This window comes from Schistocerca americana, chromosome 1 (genome assembly GCF_021461395.2).
Source record: "Schistocerca americana isolate TAMUIC-IGC-003095 chromosome 1, iqSchAmer2.1, whole genome shotgun sequence".
Classification (NCBI taxonomy): domain Eukaryota; kingdom Metazoa; phylum Arthropoda; class Insecta; order Orthoptera; family Acrididae; genus Schistocerca; species Schistocerca americana.
In genome coordinates this window covers 702,935,419-702,952,474 of record NC_060119.1, presented here as the reverse complement: position 1 = coordinate 702,952,474, position 17,056 = coordinate 702,935,419, and the positions used below count along the sequence as shown (strand labels likewise).

At 43.1% G+C, this 17,056-nt stretch overlaps 1 protein-coding gene across 2 annotated transcripts in view; it reads left to right on the top strand.

Moving 5' to 3' along the window:
• The window catches only part of LOC124609627 (flightin), a 63,753-nt gene that overhangs the window by 33,914 nt on the left and 12,783 nt on the right, over nt 1-17,056 (top strand). For both annotated transcript variants that reach the window (XM_047140089.1, XM_047140088.1), the window contains one exon: nt 4,127-4,394. In XM_047140089.1, coding sequence (XP_046996045.1) covers nt 4,135-4,394 — 260 coding nt within the window. In that variant the 5' untranslated portion in view covers nt 4,127-4,134. The remainder of the gene's footprint in view (nt 1-4,126; nt 4,395-17,056) is intronic.

Here is a 17,056-nt window from a genome sequence, read left to right as displayed (position 1 = left end):
TCCGGACTGCAGCGCCTAGAACCGCACGGCCACCGCGGCCGGCTTGTCAGTAACAATCGCTTTCAAATTCAGTGAAAATTGCTGCTGTCACTTAATGCAGGTCCATTTCAACCAGTTGCCGAGCGAACGTTGCGGATAGAACGCACGTATGGAATCGAGTATCATGAATAAAACCATTGCTCGCAGCGGCACAGAAAGCCGCATATGTTCAAGCGGCCAAACAACACAGAAACTGCGTGGCAGCTAACAGGTGGCTTGTAGTGTGGGCCGACGAATCACAGCTTCGTGTCTTTTCGATGGCACAAGGCGCCGTGGGCACCGACGGTGCTATGAAGCATTTACTCATCAGTGCCTGGAAAGTGAACTTCAGGTCGGAAGTGATTTTCTTTTGTTTTGGTGGCATTTTTCGTACTACGACTTGGGTCCACTTACTCAGATTACAGTGAAAGTGAACCAGGATGATTATTTCCACACTTTCGGTGAACAAATAGTGCCCTGTCTTCTATGTCTTCGTTCTGTGGACACTCCCATTTTCTAAGATGACAACAGCCACATTCGCAGGGCACACATACCTTACACATTTGGCCGATACTCAGGCACCCTACCGTAACTCGACTGGCCCGCAAGTCACCCGATCTTAATCTCGCAGAAAATGCCTGTAGCTAATCTGGTAGGAGTTTTGAGGAGATGCTGATACCTGTTACGTTCTGACACAGCCATCTATATCTACGTATATACTCCTCGAGCCACCATACTGTGTGTGGCGGAAGGTCCCAGTACCACTAATAGTGATTTGCTTTCCTTTCCTACTCCCAAACAGAGCGAACGAAAACGACTTTCTATATACCTTCATATGAGTTACAATTTCTCGTATCTCGTCTTCGCGGTCGTTACACGAACTGTATGTTGCTGAGAGTCGACTCTTTCTGTAGTCAGCTTCAGATGCTGGTTCTCTAAATAGTGTTCCTCGAAAAGGACGTCGTGTTCCCTCCAGGTATTCACATTCGAGTTCCCAAAGCATCTCCGTAATACTAGGGTCTTGTTCCAATCTACCAGTAACAAATCTAGCAGCCTACCTTTGAATTGCTTCGATGTCTTCCTTCAATCAGACCTGCGCTGATCACAAACGCTCTAGCATTACTCAAGAACAGATCGCACTAGTGTCCTATATGCGTTCTTCGTTACAAATAATCCACACTTCCCCAAAATTCTACCAGTAAATCGAAGTCGACTATTCGCCTTTCCTACCACAATCCTCACATGCTCATTCCATTTCATATTGCTTCCCACCATTACGCCCAGATTTTTAAACAATCTGACTTCGTCAAGCAGGACACCACTAATGCTGTATCGGGACATTACAGATTTGTTTTTCTACATTTAGAGCCAGAAAGTTCGTCTAAGTCATCTTGTATCCTCGTATAGCCATTCAACTTCGACACCTTCCCGAACGCAGATTGCTGTTCACCCTGTCCGCCAGATCATTTATGTATGTAGAAAATATAGCGGTTCTTTCACACTCCCCTTAGGCACTCCTGACGAAGACCCTTGTCTCTAACGTACTCTCGCCGTCGAGGACTCCCTAATGGGGTCTATTACTTAATAAGTTCAAATGGTTCAAATGGCTCTGAGCACTATGGGACTTAACTTCTGAGGTCACGAGTCCCCTAGAACTTGGAACTACTTAAACCTAACTAACCTAAGGACATCACACACATCCATGCCCGAGGCAGGATTCGAACCTGCGACCGTAGCGATCGTGCGGTTCCAGACTGTAGCGCCTATAACCGCTCGGCCATCCCGGCCGGCACTTAATAAGTCTTTGAGCCATTCGCATATCTGTGAACCTATTCGATATACTTGTACCTTCGAAATATATCATTTTTAATTTATGTAATGTAGTCAGATGTTCGTTGAATTTATCGATGTAATGTAAACAAATGTGTTTTTGTTTATTGTTTGTTGTTTCGAACGGCTACTGAGACTGACTAAACTGCCGGAACGAGTTTAGCCAATAAACAATATTCCCAATATTTTATATGTTTACCAACACTCCGTAGTTGCTTACCGTCTCCATGAAACAATATTTGTGTGAGCATCTGATTATAAAGCTCTGTAGTCATATTTGGAACAGCGGTGAAACGCAGCCTCCATATCCCCGCAGTCTGGTAGCTCTACGGTATGTACGAGTAAATCTCAGTTAATGGCTTCAGATGGACCTGAAGAAACTTGTGAATTCTCTTCCTCGCCGAACTGAGGGCGTTATCGTGGTTAGGGTCGATGTTACGTGGTATCAACGTGAAGTCTCCTGGGGGGGGGGGGGGGGGGGGAACTAATCTTTCGAGTGGTGTGGTTTACTTTTGTAAACGTCGGGTACTGTAGTCGAACACCCACCGTAATCTCTGTGTCTAGGCAGTGACCGTCAAACGTTTTTATTCAGGAGTCAATACTGACGTTGCGGGGGTGGCACCTTGGGCCGCATGTGTACCGATCTTATTATTAACTGTTTACGTACATAAATTACACTGAAGAGGCAGAGTAACTCGTACATCTGCCTAATATCGTGAAGGGCCCCCGCGAGCACTCAGAAGTGCCGCAACACGACGTGGCTTGGACTTGACTAATGTATGAAGTAGTGCTGGAGGGAACTGACACCAAGAATCCTGCAGGACTGTTCATAAATCCGTAAGAATATGGGGAGGGGGGGGGGGCTGGAGAAAAGCACGTTGTAAGGCATCCCAGATATGCTCAGTAATGTTCATGTCTGGGAAGTTTGGTGGCCAGCGGAAGTGTTTAATCTCAGAAGAATGTTTCTGGAGCCACGCCACTCTGTAGCAGTTCAGTTCTGCACATGTGGGGTGTCACACGGTCCTGCTGGAATCGCCCAAGTTCGTCGGAATGCTTAATGGATGTGAATGGATGGAGGTGATCAGACAGGATGTTTACGTCAGAGTCATATCTAGACGTATCAGAGGTCCTATATCACTCCAACTGCACACGTCCCACACCATTAAGGAGACTCCACAACTTGAAAGTCCCCTGCTGACATGCAGGGTCCATGGATTCATGAAGTTGTCTCCATACCCGTATACGTCCATCCGCTCGATACAATTTGAAACGAGACTTGTCCGACCAGGTAACATGTTTCCAGTCATCTACAGTCCAATGTCAGTGCTGACGGGACCAGACAAGGTGTAAGGCTTTGTGTCGTGCAGTCATCAAGGGTACATGAGTGGGCTTTCGGCTCTGAAAGCCCAAATCGATGATGTTTTGTTGAATGTTTCGGACGCTGACACTTGCTGATGGTCCAGCACTGACCCCGGTAAGTGGACAGGTCGTGCAGGACCAGTTGCTTGGCGGGCCAGATCTTCCGAACCATAAACACCGGAGTGTTTTGGGGCCGTCTCAGAGAACCAGTTTATGGTGTTTCAATTGAGAACGTAGCACAACTACAGCAGCGAACTGAAAGTGGCTGTGCAGATGAGATGAATGGAGTCTAACTTTCCGAGAGCAGTAAGAAGTCGATCACGTCGCTGTCTTCGTCGACACGGACATCATATTGAACATGAACTTGGTTAAAAGTGCAGTACGCAGCTGAGTTGAATTTCGGGTCCCTTCGTCTCTTTTTTCTGAGAAGAATTAATTTCGTGTTGTTTATGTTGCACTTGTGACCCCTATCCTACCGCATAACTTTGAAATAAAGCAATTTCAGAGAAAACTTTATTAAACGTTTTACTCTTATTTTCATCCATACATTACACCTATGAAGTGCGTGCAGTAATCTTTGAACCGTCCTGAATAATGCAGGTAAGAACTGCGGACCGCGGACCGCATTTTGACGACCTCTGATGTCGAGGCTCCACCCTCTCGTCGTCCTTGAACGACACGTCAGGTTGCACACATATCGAGCATTAAAAGACGTGTAAAATCAAATGAAATGATTTAGCTAATGCATCCAGTGGCTCTCTTAATACTGGGTAAACTGTATCGTGATCAGTTTGAGGGGGTTCAGGGCTTACTTTTTTAAATTTTTGTATTCCTTGTTTTACGATACCAATTAACGAAGTCTAATATGCACCTTGCACTTGACATTTGGATGTGTAGCTGATTGGCGCTCTTTCCGCAGCCAGGGAGATGTCGGAAGAAGAAGTTCCGGCTGCGGCCGCGGAGCCGGGGTCTGAGCCGGCGTCTGAGCCGCCGCCGATGGAGGGTGGGGAGCAGCCGCCTGCGCCGGAAGACACGGAGGAATCCAAGCCCAAGTACCGGCCCAGCAGGGATCCCGACCGCCCGCTCAAGTTCCGCTACTGGAGCCGCCCCACCAACCTCCAGTACAAGTATCTCTACGACTACCGCCACAACTACTACTCCGACGTCATCGACTATCTAGACAACAGGTGCGCTGCCTCCTTGCACACAACACTATTACAATACATCACTGGCTGACAAAAAAAGTAAAGCATCCAGAAAGGAAGGGCAAACAAAGTAAAGCGCCACGTTTTGAAAACGTATGTGATGTTAATACTTTGAATACAATATCGAGTCAAATGTACAAAGAACAAGGCAGTATGAGCTCCCTTATCACACTGAGCCTCTTCCCTGCGGCCCTCTGGTCTGGATGCGTGCACACATCCATTTGGGAAGAGTGTCATAAAGCTGGCACACGACTGTCCTAACTGCTCCTCGATATCTCGGATACTGCCACAGAACAGATTTGACGTCCGAATCGTTCCAATACGTGTTCTATAGGTGGCAGAACCCAGGATATTGCTCTCCTCAGGAGTACCTAAAGACAGGTGCCACGTGTGGCAGAGTATTTTCCTATTGAAAAATGGTACCACGATAGTGTAACACATGAGGACGTGGGACCTCTGTGATTTACCGTCGTTCCATCAGGATTCTCTCAGTTACTACCAGCCGTGAACTGAGTTCATACTCGATGGCCGACTATACCATGACGCTAGACAACAGATCGTAGCCATATCCACTCACGATGGTCATCCGGCGTACTGCAAAATCGCTATTAGTCGCTAAATACGATATAACGCCATTGATCAGCAGTCCATGTTTCCCATTCACGGTACCACTAAAAATGCAACTCCACTAAAACAAAACTTAATGCTATGATACTGCTGTTATTACTTTGTGCACATACAAACCTAAGCCGCATAATCATTTTCCGCAGTAGTATATGGTCAATCACCTAATTATTTATAGAATTACAGGGTTTATCTCCAAATTAGATTACTTCACCCTATATAGCATCTGTCGCCAGCGACATTAACAATCGTCCTCCAACTGAAAAATGGCTCTGAGCACTATGGGACTTAACATCTATCGTCATCAGTCCCCTAGAACTTAGAACTACTTAAACCTAACTAACCTAAGAACAGCGCACAACACCCAGTCATCACGAGGCAGAGAAAACCTCCAACTGAACTCAATAATGAATGAGACACTACGTGACAGTTGTAATAAATGGGTGCAATGCCCATTCTGCCTCACTCCCTACCAAGAACGTCTTATTTCATGAAAATCCGTTTCCTCCGAAAATATCCTGCACAAGCAGGTCGTGCAGGTGATGTCAAGATATATACTACAGCGAAAGAGAGAACTATTGAGAAATAATAGTGTTTATAATACAATTATGGACTGGAGATTATATGAGGTATGAAACAGTTGATCCTAAAACACATCGCAACGTGAACTGGAATTGTATGTGGGAAGATAAGATCCAGTCACAAGAAGATACTAGACATTGTAGGCAGCACAAATGAGACTGGCATCGACCCTAAGCTAGGAGGAAGAGCATCAGCGGTACTTAGGAACGACCTCAGTACCATCCAAGAGAAGTAGCAAGAAATAAATATCTAAAATCACAGACGTTGCCTGTAAGTTACACGCGTGGCACGAGAAACATACTAAATAACACATCACAAGAAGTTAAATATGATATTGTATGTGTAATTCTCAGTGCAATGTAATATATCAGCTGTTGGTAATAAACGGCGCACGGCACATTCAAATATCGCTATCATTAATTCAAAGTAGTACATAAGCATTAACGTGCAACAGGTGGCATAATATTGGGAACGCATACGGGTGCGAATCAACGAAGAACCCATCACCGCCCACTCCAAGTCGCTGCTAACTTACGCGTTTCGGGTACAAGTGGGAAGCATGAGAGCAACGCCTCGTTCTGGAAACAGCCTACAGGAGTTGCGGGAAACGGACATCCACGTGAGGTGCCGTTTGGTCGACGCAGCATGCGAGCTGGTACCAAGCTGTGATAGTCCACATAATGTGTAAAACAATCACTGTGATACGTTACGTACCAATGTAACTAAATGCAAGGAAGTGAGTATTATAGAGCAAGAGTATACAGGGTGATTCAAAAAGAATACCACAACTTTAAAAATGTGTATTTAATGAAAGAAACATAATATAACCTTCTGTTATACATCATTACAAAGAGTATTTAAAAAGGTTTTTTTTCACTCGAAAACAAGTTCAGAGATGTTCAATATGGCCCCCTCCAGACACTCGAGCAATATCAACCCGATACTCCAACTCGTTCCACACTCTCTGTAGCATATCAGGCATAACAGTTTGGATAGCTGCTGTTATTTCTCGTTTCAAATCATCAATGGTGGCTGGGAGAGGTGGCCGAAACACCATATCCTTAACATACCCCCATAAGAAAAAATCGCAGGGGGTAAGATCAGGGCTTCTTGGAGGCCAGTGATGAAGTGCTCTGTCACGGGCTGCCCGGCGGCCGATCCATCGCCTCGGGTAGTTGACGTTCAGGTAGTTACGGACAGATAAGTGCCAATGTGGTGGCGCTCCATCCTGCTGAAATATGAATTGTTGTGCTTCTTGTTCGAGCTGAGGGAACAGCCAATTCTCTAACTTCTCCAGATACTGTAGTCCAGTTACAGTAGCACCTTCGAAGAAAAAGGGACCAAAAACTTTATTGGCTGAAATGGCACAGAAAACGTTCACCTTAGGCGAGTCACGTTCATACTGAGTTGTTTCCCGCGGATTCTCAGTGCCCCACATACAGACATTGTGACGGTTGACTTTCCCGTTAGTGTGGAAAGTTGCTTCATCACTAAACACAATCTTTGAAACGAAAGATTCATCTGTTTCCATTTGAGCAAGGATAAAATCACAGAAATCGATTCTTTTAATCTTATCAGCTGCAGACAGTGCTTGAACCAATTTCAGACGATAGGGTTTCATAACTAACCTTTTTCGTAGGACTCTCCATACAGTTGATTGTGGAATCTGCAGCTCTCTGCTAGCTCTGCGAGTCGATTTTCCTGGGCTGCGAACAAATGCTTGCTGGATGCGTGCTACATTTTCATCACTCGTTATCGGCCGTCCAGAACTTTTCCCTTTGCACAAACACCCATTCTCTGTAAACTGTTTATACCAACGTTTAATACACCACCTATCAGGAGGTTTAACACCATACTTCGTTCGAAATGCACGCTGAACAACTGTCGTCGATTCACTTCTGCCGTACTCAATAACACAAAAAGCTTTCTGTTGAGCGGTCGCCATCTTAGCATCAACTGACGCTGACACCTAGTCAACAGCGCCTCAAGCGAACAAATGTACAACTAAATGAAACTTTATAGCTCCCTTAATTCGCCGACAGATAGTGCTTAGCTCTGCCTTTTGTCGTTGCAGAGTTTTAAATTCCTAAAGTTGTGGTATTCTTTTTGAATCACCCTGTATTATGTGTCATATAATGACAGATAGCGTCTCTGGAAACTAGTAGCATGCCTCATGTAGAAACAGAGAATTACACTATGCTTTGATAAAACGAACATTCTGCTGGTTGATATCCAGATCAAAGGATAGTTTTCATTTAGAAGTAGACTAATTTGAGACTGTTGTAGATAATCAGTTTCTACTGATACAATTCATTCCGTTACGTAATTTTTTCTTCTGTTATTCTCATTTATATTTTCTGTTCTCATTTATATTTTTTGTTATTCTCATTTATATCAAGATCAAATAAGGCAGAAGGAACAGATAACACTCTATTGGAATTTCTAAAATCATTGGGCGAAGTGGCAACAAAACGACTATTCACGTTGGTATGTAGAATACCATCTGACTTTCGGAAAAGCATCATCCACACAATTTCGAAGACGGCAAGAGCTGACAAGTGCAAGAATTACCACACAGTCAGCTTAACAGCTCATGCATCGAAGTTGCTTATAAGAATAATATACAGAAGAAGGGAAAAGAAAACTGAGGATGCGCTAGATGACGATCAGTTTAGCTTTAGGAAAGGTAAAGGCACGAGAGTGGCAGTTCTGACGTTGGCTTTATAATGGAAGCAAGATTAAAGAAAAATGAAGACGCGTTCATAGAATTTGTCTACCTGGGAAAAGCGTTCGACAATCGAAAGTGGTGCAACATATTTGAAATTCTGAAAAAAGCTAGGGGTAAGCTACAGGGAGAGGCGGGTCATCTACAATATGTACAACAGCCAAGAGGGATTAATAAGATGGACGACCAAGAACGAAGTGCTTGTATTGGCGTAAGACAAGGATGTAGCCTCTCGCCCCTACTGTGCAATCTGTACATCGAGGAAGCAATGATGGAAATAAAAGAAAGGTTCAGGAGTGGAATTAAAATTCAAGTTGAATGGATATCAACGACAGGATTCGCTGATGACGTTGCTATCCTGAGTGAAAGTGAAGAAGAATTACATGATCTGCTGAACGGAATGAACAGTCTAATGAGTATAGAGTATGGATTGAGAATAAATCGAAGTAAGACGAAGGTAATGAAAAGTAGTGGAAATGAGAAGAGCGAGAAACTTAACATCAGCATTGATGGTCACGAAGTAGATGAAGTTAAGGAATTCTGCTACCAAGACAGTAAAATAACCAATGACGGACGGAGCAAGGAGGACATCAAAAGCAGACTAGTGATGGCAAAAAGAGCATTCCTGGCCAAGAGAAGTCTACTAATATCAAATACTTGCATTAATTCGAGGAAGAAATTTCTGAGAACGTACGTCTGGAGTACAGTATTGTATGGTAGTGAAACATGGACTGTGGGAAAACCGGAACAGAAGAGAGTCGAAGCATTTGAGATGTGGTGCTACAGACGAATGTTGATTAGGTGAACTGATAAGTTAAGGTATGAGGAGGTTCTGCGCAGAATCGGAGAGGAGAGGAATATGCGGAAAACATTGATAAGGAAAGGCACAGGATGATAGGCCATCTGTTAAGACACGAGGGAATGAAAATGGTTCAGATGGCTCTAAGCAGGATTCGAACTTGCGACTGTAGCAGCAGCGCGGTTCCGGACTGAAGCGCTAGAACCGCTCGGCCAGAGCGGCCGGCTTGAGGGAATGACTTCCATGGTACTAGAGGGAGCTGTAGAGGGGAAAAACTGTAGAGGAAAACTGAGATTGGAATACATCCAGCAAATAATTGAGGACGTAGGTTGCAAGCGCTTCTCTGAGATGAAGAGGTTATCACAGGAGAGGAATTCGTGGCGGGGCGCATCAAACTAGTCAGAAGACTGATGATTCACAAAAAAAACCTGTACAGTTGCTTTTTGTTTCTAGGTATGAAACTAGAGAAATGACAGCAATTAAATAAATAAATATGCACTGCCTGACGGAAGAAGAGAAGTACCCAGAAGACATGTTCGGACGTCAATGTAACTTCGTACACATAAACACCATCAGTGGGTATGTAAATGATTAGGGAGTGGCAGTTCTCTGTGAGGAGTAGAACGGCCACCAGAGTGCAATAGTATTCTTTGTATTTAACCTTGTTCCCAGGCTTGGCAGGGGCGTGAATAGTGTCGGATGTTGAGTGATCGCTATGAAGGACTAGCTACACTGCGTGCCCTTGTGAGACAACGGTATCAGCACCTGGTCTCCGTTTGGTAGACTGATCAAATCGTGAAGTATCCAGGTTTGTGGGACATTCGGATACAACACTGGCCCAGTGCTGAGCTGCACGGGAGCGCCGTCGTTCCAGTCCACCACGTCCGACCACCACAAGGGAAGACCTTCGCACTGTGCACAAAGCACGCTTTGACGCCTTCACGCCTGCTCCTGCTGTATGAGAACAAGGATTCGACTCCCTGCAATATTCTGTGCCATCACGCACCCTTGTTCAGAGACTAGCACCAGCTAGACGAGGGAATTAACGTCTCGTGTTGTTGACAAGGGAAGCTAATTTTGTGATACGGATTCTTAATTTGGTGATACATTAACGTAAGTTATAAATAGGCCTACGACGAAATTATTTATGTATCTTTGAACATTTATATTACACACGGGACATAAGGATCAAGAAAATTATCAAAAATTACATATTTATAATAAAAATAACTTTAATTCAAATAGCAAGTAAATTGTTCAGGTTCAAAGTTGAGCACCGTTAATTTAACACCATATATTGAAAGAGTACTTATTCCTGTCCAAGCAATGTCACCTCACTCATTGGTGAAACCTCAGAGATCACACATGTAAATTTGTCCCATTGCAGATTCGCTTTGGTAAAGTTCTTGGTAAGGAGCGAGGCAGAATGAGCATTGCACCCATTTCTTACCATTTTTTTCTTTCGTCTGTATTTTGAATATTGGCGTCCACATGTGCCATAAGTACAGTCATCATCATTGAAATTTTTTTTAACAATCCTACCTTTTGTTTACTTCATTCCGGAAGGTCTAGCTGAATCCGAAAAAGTGCTTCCTTTCCATTTGTTAGTTCATGGACTACTCAGTGCCAGAGCTCTCGGTTCATATCCACTTATGAGCCTAGCCATTGGATCAACAATCCTTGCTCTTGTGATCTTCCTTCGTACGTCTTGTGCTCGTGTTCTTAGTATACTATCCACTGGAGATAATGAGGTTGCTGGAGTTGGTGGCATTTCAGTAACATCTGCCTGCGAACTCCCACTTGATGATTTGCATGCAAGAATTACTACACCTACCTGTGTATCAGGACGTTCAGTGGCTTGGATAAAGCCAGCTTTTCTCGGGGAATGGCATTTCGATCCAAGGGTATTATCCCACAGGACATGAAAGTATTTTTTGTTTTCTCCAGACAAAGCTTTGAGAAAAGGCATCTTGAAGATGGTGTGGGAGTTTCTTTTATTTGGTTTCTTTGCTGGTTTTCCCCCCATATAATCGTCCAGTTCATCTTTCCAAGTACTCTTAAGGACCTTGTAAATGCCGACGTCCAGAGGTTGGAGAATGTGCGTAGTGTGAGAATGGAATGTAAGTAAATAGATTTCATTCTGAGTAACAAGCTCAAGTAGTTATGGAGAAATATGTGCTCCATGCGAATACATCAGCAATAGCATATGTCGTGTTGAAACCAGTCTAAAAACAATTCTTTAGTAGTCCGCCAGTTTTCAGATGGACCAACCTGCGTGATCGGTAGACAGTCCTTCATGTAACCTTTATTCCACGGAGAACCTTTGAAAATTATAAATAGTGACATGCAACTCCCATTAGCAGAAACACAGCTTACCGAAGTCATAACTTCTACCTGTTCTGCGTAGGTATGTCTGTATAGTCTGTATACGAACTTCTTTCCAACCGCAGTTACAACCTTATTGGACTTGACGACAAACATCAACCCAGTTTCATCTGTATTCCACAAATGATCCTTCCATCTTGCTTAGAAGAGACAAGCCTAGTTACTTAAAGGCATCTGAAAGCTTGTCAAAATATCGTCTATCATAACAGTATTAGACATGGAAGCCCAGTATGCAGACAAATTATCCGGCACGCACAAAGTAACCATATCGATATTTATAACTGAGCCATTACCTCTTGCTTGCAATTTGCTTTTCGTAGTTAAAAAACTTCTCACAATGAGTTGCACCTGCCGGTTCATATACAACCACCCTCACTTATTTGTCAGTATGTTCAAGTCCCATCTCTTGAATTGTAATTATGTTCTTCAGTAATTTCTGTTCTAATTCTGACTCTAAGGTGAATAGGCGACCCCGTTTCTTCAGACAGGTAGGCCCACCAACATCTTGATTTTCTATCCGGAACCTTTTTAAAGAGCTCCATGGACCCCATTGTCTTTTGCACCGTTGTAAATGCTAATATGATTTTGCTAAACCATTCTTGCTGCCTTTAGCATTCCACTATAGCTGTAGAGACGATAGCGTATTTGTACGATTACTGTTCATTGTTTCCACCTTCAAGCAAAAGATATAAATCACTCATACCTAAGTTGGTAGTACTACCTCATTTTCTGATAGCCTGAATGAAAATATTTTTACTAACAAAGCTTAGTTCTATGCATACACCAACAAGTAAAAGCATTGGTAATTATAGGTAACAATTTCAACATACATTATAATTTTTTGCCTTTATGCGTGTACGGTCACTTATTAAACGTGTTTGAGACACCTTATTTTTTTTACAAAAATCCTCATCCAATACGAAGAGTAACAATAAAGTAAGCAGAAAAATACACTTCGCACAAGTTTCAGTAACATTTTGAGAATGAAATATACTTGACCGATTCTCTTTACATCAATATATACTTAAGAAAAAACATAAAGCATAAATTTACTCACAAACTAAGTGAAATTACTGCTGCAATACCGTGCGCTGTCTTTTCACATTCGCTAGAATCTACTAACAATGATAAAACGGTGGTTCCACTTGAGCAATGCAAAGAAGGCATTAGAGGCACCATGTCTCTGATTGCGCGGTCCCTCCCGCCGAAGGCTCGAGTCCTCCCTCGGGCATGGATGTGTGTGTTGTTCTTAGCATAAGTTAGTTTGAGTATTGTGTAAGTTTAGGGACCGATGACCTCAGCAGTTTGGTCCCATAGGAATTCACACACATTTGAACATTTGAACCGAACCGCCAGATAAGATTTCCTCGTCCTGATTGCGTTTCTCATATACCTGTGTGCAAGTTGGCATTGCTTTGATCGTCACTTATCATCACTGCGCATTTTAGCTGTTATTCTTTTTTGCTAAAGTCATCAGCCCCTAAGCTTACACACTACTTAACCTAAATCTTGCATGAAAACTGTTGAGTTCAATGAGTCTCTCTCCCGTGGGGCGTGTATGACATGCTGGCGATGCATATCGCAGTAAAGCTGGCCAGTCACACTGCACGTCTTTTGGTCCTTCAGCGCCAACCTGTTCAAAAAATAATGGGCTAGTGGTGAACGTCGCCCTGAAGGCACACCATACAGTGACATGTTCACCATACAGAGGAACTTCATGCACAGTGACTGGAGGTGAAGATCCCCACACTCGGCAATTCTGTATGTACACCTCACTCGTCGGAGAAAAATGAGCATCGTCTGTCCATAGGATGGTCCATCTTCAATCCTTGCGAGAAGGTTGTGCCCCTGTGGTGCAAGCTGCTGTACGATACGGATCTTGTACGGATACATCTGAGAATGGTTCGAAGCACCTTTCTTACAGTGGACCATGGGATGTTCAACTGTCGTGACACAGCATGCGCACTGCCTGACGATCGGGAATTGTCTGCCATAGGAACAGCGATTTCATCAACTTCATGTGGTGAAACTGGTCGTCGGCCTCTTGCCGGAGCAACACCCAGTTCTCCAGTTGATTCAAACTTCACCACGCTCCGCAAAACTGGTGGAGAAAGAGGACCCTCTCGTAATCCTTTCAACCGGTGATATTCTCGACGTGCAGCTCCAGCATTACTGTTTTTTTGATAATAGAAGTTCACCAATAATGTCCTGCACCTTTTGTCCAAGTCCATATTGAAACGTCAACATGTGCACTGGGAATGGTGGGGTGTGTGAGACTATGAATAGTGGTGGCTGTTCACGACACCTGGTGACCATAGTTGGAACTGGACTGTGGCGCTGAGACGCATGTGAATCATGCACCCCATACTCTGGACATTAATGCTATCAAGTTTGGTACTCATACGGTAATTACATTCTGTGTTACAACGTGTTAAATACGGAAAGTTTAATTATAACTAGCCGGTATTTTGGTTTGCTTTCTTTCCATTCAGGTATGGAGCGCGGGAGCAATGCCTGTTTAAATGCCTCTGTGCTTACTGTAATTAGTCTGTTCTTGGTTTCACCGTCCCTACGGGATTTATACAAAGGAGAGAGAGGGTTGACAGATTTTTCACTTAATTGTCCTAGATTCTTCACTTAACACTCCTTCTTGAAACTTTGGAAGCAAGCTTTCAGGGGTAGGTGGTATCTATTTCTAGCAATTGAACATATTGACATATGTCCATTTGTCCTATTTCATATGTATCCCACATTACTGAGCAATATTCTAACAAGGGGAGGCCGCCAATTGCAAAATTCAGATTCGATTCATACTGCGCATAATAAAAGCTCATGGCCAGAGGTGTAATGTGGCAAAGCACCAAGATGCACTTCTCAGCCATTGTCGAGAAAATCGACAGTGAAAAGAAACCGTTGCAGTGAAACACTTTCTACGACTAACAATTCTCTACAGCGTCGTGGCGTAGCGGTAAGCGCTCTGGTTCGTAATCCGATGGTCGCCGGATCGAATCTCGCGCTACGCAACTTTTTTTTTTTTTTTAGTATTTGTTTTTTATAATTCATATATATATATATATATATATATATATATATATATATATATATATATATATATATAAAATTCCCGGCAATCAATTGCAACCATTATGCATATAATAAGTTGTTGAAAGTCGTTTGTCGTGGAAAAACTGGCGACTTCGAAGATCATTACGTTTTCCGCAAACAAAGTTGTATTTCACAAATGTTATTAATTGTCTTCATAATGTTAACCACGTATAGTTAACGGAAGACGTAGAAACGATATTCCGAAACGAATACGTATAGCGTAAGTCAAACGTTCGAATTAGAATAGAGACCCCACGAACACAAATTTGCTGTGGCAGGTATGAAATATAAACTCTGTTACTCGCTCGTTACACTTGAATAACAGATGTTGAATGGGCCGAAACGAACCGCCACATAACAGAGCGTAGTTGCCTGCTAACTTCGAAACAAGGTAGATGCGGTCCCTAGCGCAACTTATAACATTGTCGAAAATCAGTGCGGACGGGAGAGCTTTGGTACACCCTGTTAAAAAAAAAACGGAAAAATGGAGGCGGTACAATTGGAGAGCGATCCGCCTTCACCAACATGCATAAGCAATTCATTAATACTTTATATATATATATATATATATATATATATATATATATATATATATATATATATATATATATATATTACAAAAAACTAATAATAAAAAAAATTGCATGGCGCGAGATTCGATCCGGCGACCTTCGGATTACGAACCCGAGCACTTACCGCTGCGCCACGACGCTGTAGAAAATTACTAATCGTCGAGAGTATTTCATCGCAACGGTTTCTTTTAACTGTCGATTTTCTCGACAACGGCTGAGAAGTGCATCTTGGTGCTTTGCCACATTACACCTCTGGCCATGAGCTTTTATTATGCGCAGTATGAATCGAATCTGAATTTCACAATTGGCGGCCTCCCCTTGTAAGATGTGTCGCAGAGGTGTTTTGTAAGCAATCTCACGGACTGCGTTTTGCGAGTATCCTACCTATAAACTGAAGTCTGACACTTGCTTTACCTAGGACTGAACGTATGTGATCATTCTATAAACCTTCAGACAGTCTGACCTTCACCATATGAGGATGGAATGAAAACTAATAAGAAAAGTAAGTATAATAACACTTTTAAAACTCAGTTTCATATCCCCTCTAATTGTTACATCCATGTATTTGTACGAGTTTATTTACTCCAGTTGTGATCCACATGATACCATAGTCGTACCATACCACGTAGATGGGACTGATCTACGTGATCCCTTCCCAATCGAAAGCCGTGTGGCTACTAGTGACGCCAGGACCTCGTGTTGCGACTTTCAAAGTATTTATTTAACGTCTGGTCTTTCCACTAAGCTCTTACACATTGATGGCAGAATTTGTCTCCTTTCTTCCCGAAGTGTGATCAACAGAAATTGCCGGAATTTTGTTATAATCAGTCCATCATGCAATTAGTACACTAGATCATCTTAAAGATGTTCAGTCTGTTCAAGTCAGGTTTTGAGCAGAGCAGTCCAGTAAATTTAGTTCATATCTCGATCACTTTTCTTTTTAGATTGGAAAAGAATTGTGTGTAAATGCCACATATGCCCAGATGGTTGCAGCAATTTCGAGCACACCGTCGCTGATTGTAAATTTGCAGTTCTTCGTGACAGATAGAACGACCACCTGAGTGCATTAGTGTTGTTCGTGTTTAGTGTTCTTACTAAGCTTGATGGGGTATATAAAGTGAGTGAACAGCGTCAGACGTTGACTGATAACTGTGGAGGACACAGAGATGCTGCGTACTCCTGTGAGACAGCATTCTCAGCACCTGATAGTGTTTCAAATGGACCTCATTGAGGGTCTCCACATGCCTGGCTTGTCAAGTCCCCCAGTACCCAGATTTCTACATCTGTCGGCAGTACAATCGTTCTGCAGTCAGCTTCGCATGCCAGTTCTCTAAATTATCTCAGCAGTGTTTCTCGAAAAGAATGCCGCCTTCCCTCTAGGGATTCCCATTTCAGTTCCTGAAGAATCTCCATAATACTTGTGTGCTCTTCGAACCTAGTGGTAACAAGCCTAGTAGACATTTGTGGGGCTTGTGCATGTGACAGCGGCTAGATCTTGAACCGCTTGAGATCGTGAATGCACGCATACTCATCGTGGAGATTACGGTCAACTATGTGTGACCACCACAAGGTAGGACCACTGTACTGTTCACCAAGTACATCATAACCCCTTTACATCTGCGCCTGCCGGCCGAAAACAAGTAATGGTATTCTTGCAGCATCCTGTACTACAAACACTGCTGACATTCTAATGTACCGTGCTTTTAGTTTCTTACTGTCAGTACGCATTGTTCCATTCAAAAAAGTGTATCTTTGCACAAAAAAATATACTTTCTAGGTATTATTACAATCGGTTTATTATATGAATGCAACGTGTCTGTTCTTTCAGACATGTCCCAAAGAATAGAAACCA